Below are 1,910 nucleotides of genomic sequence, written 5' to 3' on the forward strand. Positions count from 1 at the left end.
CCCCAAGGAGGGTTCGAGGATCCTGTGTGGTCGAGTTCCGACTCGACAGAGAGAGGTCTTCTCTAGTTCCCATCGGCAGTATGCAGCGACGATAGATTCCCGAGATTGGTTGTGCTCACACCTTGGGAGACAAGCCTTTGACTAGAGCCGAGACATACTGGAAGCAGTAGATGGTCACTCGTTGTCGACCCCAGTGTCGTCAGCCACACTTCATTCTTACCCGGGTCGCAGTTATTCACATGGATCTACATATATCAGCGCTTCATTGAACTGAATATCCTCATCTTCGTTGCGGTAAATAGTTTCCTTTTCCGGATGGATAGTAGAATGATTACGAGACCACCACCAAAGCATGGAATGCTGGTTTCGATACAAAGTTGTTCTCATGATGTATAGCTGCTAGTTGATTGTGACAAATCGCCTCGTGTTCAGTAAATGCCCGGAGTAACGAACTACGTGGATATCACAAGCGGTTAAATAGACTGGTTCTCACGGATTACTTCGCTTCAGATCACTGAGAAGTCTTAATTTCGTGACGGATGATCCATTAAATTGATCCTTGTACTAAAGCGAAATGATGCTCGCGCTTCCATTCTTCGTCATAACAGGGCAGCACGTTTCCAATCTAGTCCCGAATAGACAAAAGTTTATTAACTCGCGTCACTATCGCGACCACCTTCCTTATCGTGTCTTCCCAGTGAATATAAGTGAGTAAGCGCTGAAACTTTGAGGTGGCAACTCAAGACTCTTGATAATTTTTCTAGCACGTGAGTCGCCATTGTGTGCATGTCACCCTGGCGCGCCGATGAATCTAGCGCGGTGCGTGTAGGGAGGGAAGTGTTCAATTATGGTGTCGCTTGAAGCAACATCCTTCACCATGGCCATCGTACACTCCCGTAATATCAGAAATCTCAGTGGGGTTTGACCAGCATGTAGTTGAATGCTATCGTTAAGTTGTCAATGCATTTGAATGAGATGGTAACGTTCGGATACTTGTTCATTTTCAGTTTAATATTGGTTTCTGAGGTCTCTCGGATATGCTGGCCGCTCTCTCTAAGCCTGCTCCCTCGAAGGGATTGAGAGTTATCATCTATGGTGGTGCTGGCTTCATTGGAAGTCGTCTGGCCCTGTATATGCATCATATTGGTTGTCATGTTACTGTTGTTGATCATGACAACTCGCAGATCTTGGTTGCTCTGAAGGAGGCTGGCATTGAGGAGATACTGTATATGAGCAGGGATGACTGTGATTATGAAGCTCAGAACCAAGACAAAGATGTTGCTATTCTTATGGCTGGCAATCCGTCTGTCCGCTCCTGTTCGGATGCTTTTGGTTCTATTTCGAATAGCGTCTATAACTTGTCGCGCTTTCTAAGTGCTAAGCGTCCGGAAGGTCAAGTTGTGATTTATGCAAGTAGTTCTAGTGTGTACGGTGACACTACTGGTATGGTCAATGAGGAGTACAGCGAATACAAGGGCCATAACTATTATGATATCTGCAAGAAGTCTATGGATCTGGTAGCCCAGTATTATATCAGCCATAGAGGCTCTAAGGACAAGATTTATGGTGTCCGTATGGGAACTGTGTGCGGATGGTCGCTGAATCTTCGCAGTGACGTTATGGTGAATGCTATGGCATATTCCGCTCTCACTCGTAAGAAGGTTGGTATCTTTGTGGAGCATGTGCATCGACCAGTGTTGGCTCTTGAAGATCTTTGCCGAGCTGTTGAAGCTCTTATTGAGCACCGTCCGGAACCTGGTCTCTATAACCTCGCCAGTGTTCAACATACAGTTTATGAATTTGGTAAGAAGGTGTCTGACTTCTTCAACGTCCCTCTCGTACGTGAGCAGTTGGTTCCGGGTACTCAAGGCAACGAGAAGTTCACTAAGACGACTTACGACTTCTGCGTT

General features: G+C 46.1%; 1 protein-coding gene across 1 annotated transcript in view; it reads left to right on the top strand.

The window, feature by feature from the left end:
* Positions 1-1,037: 1,037 nt before the first annotated feature.
* Positions 1,038-1,910, top strand: part of Pmar_PMAR027293 (Protein capI, putative) — a gene marked incomplete at both ends in the record, with an annotated part of 1,044 nt that continues 171 nt past the window's right edge. Inside the window, one exon of the mRNA XM_002764715.1 lies at positions 1,038-1,910. This exon is cut by the window's right edge and continues 4 nt beyond it. Coding sequence (XP_002764761.1) covers positions 1,038-1,910 — 873 coding nt within the window.

This window comes from Perkinsus marinus, assembly GCF_000006405.1.
Source record: "Perkinsus marinus ATCC 50983 genomic scaffold scf_1104296976296, whole genome shotgun sequence".
Classification (NCBI taxonomy): domain Eukaryota; phylum Perkinsozoa; order Perkinsida; family Perkinsidae; genus Perkinsus; species Perkinsus marinus.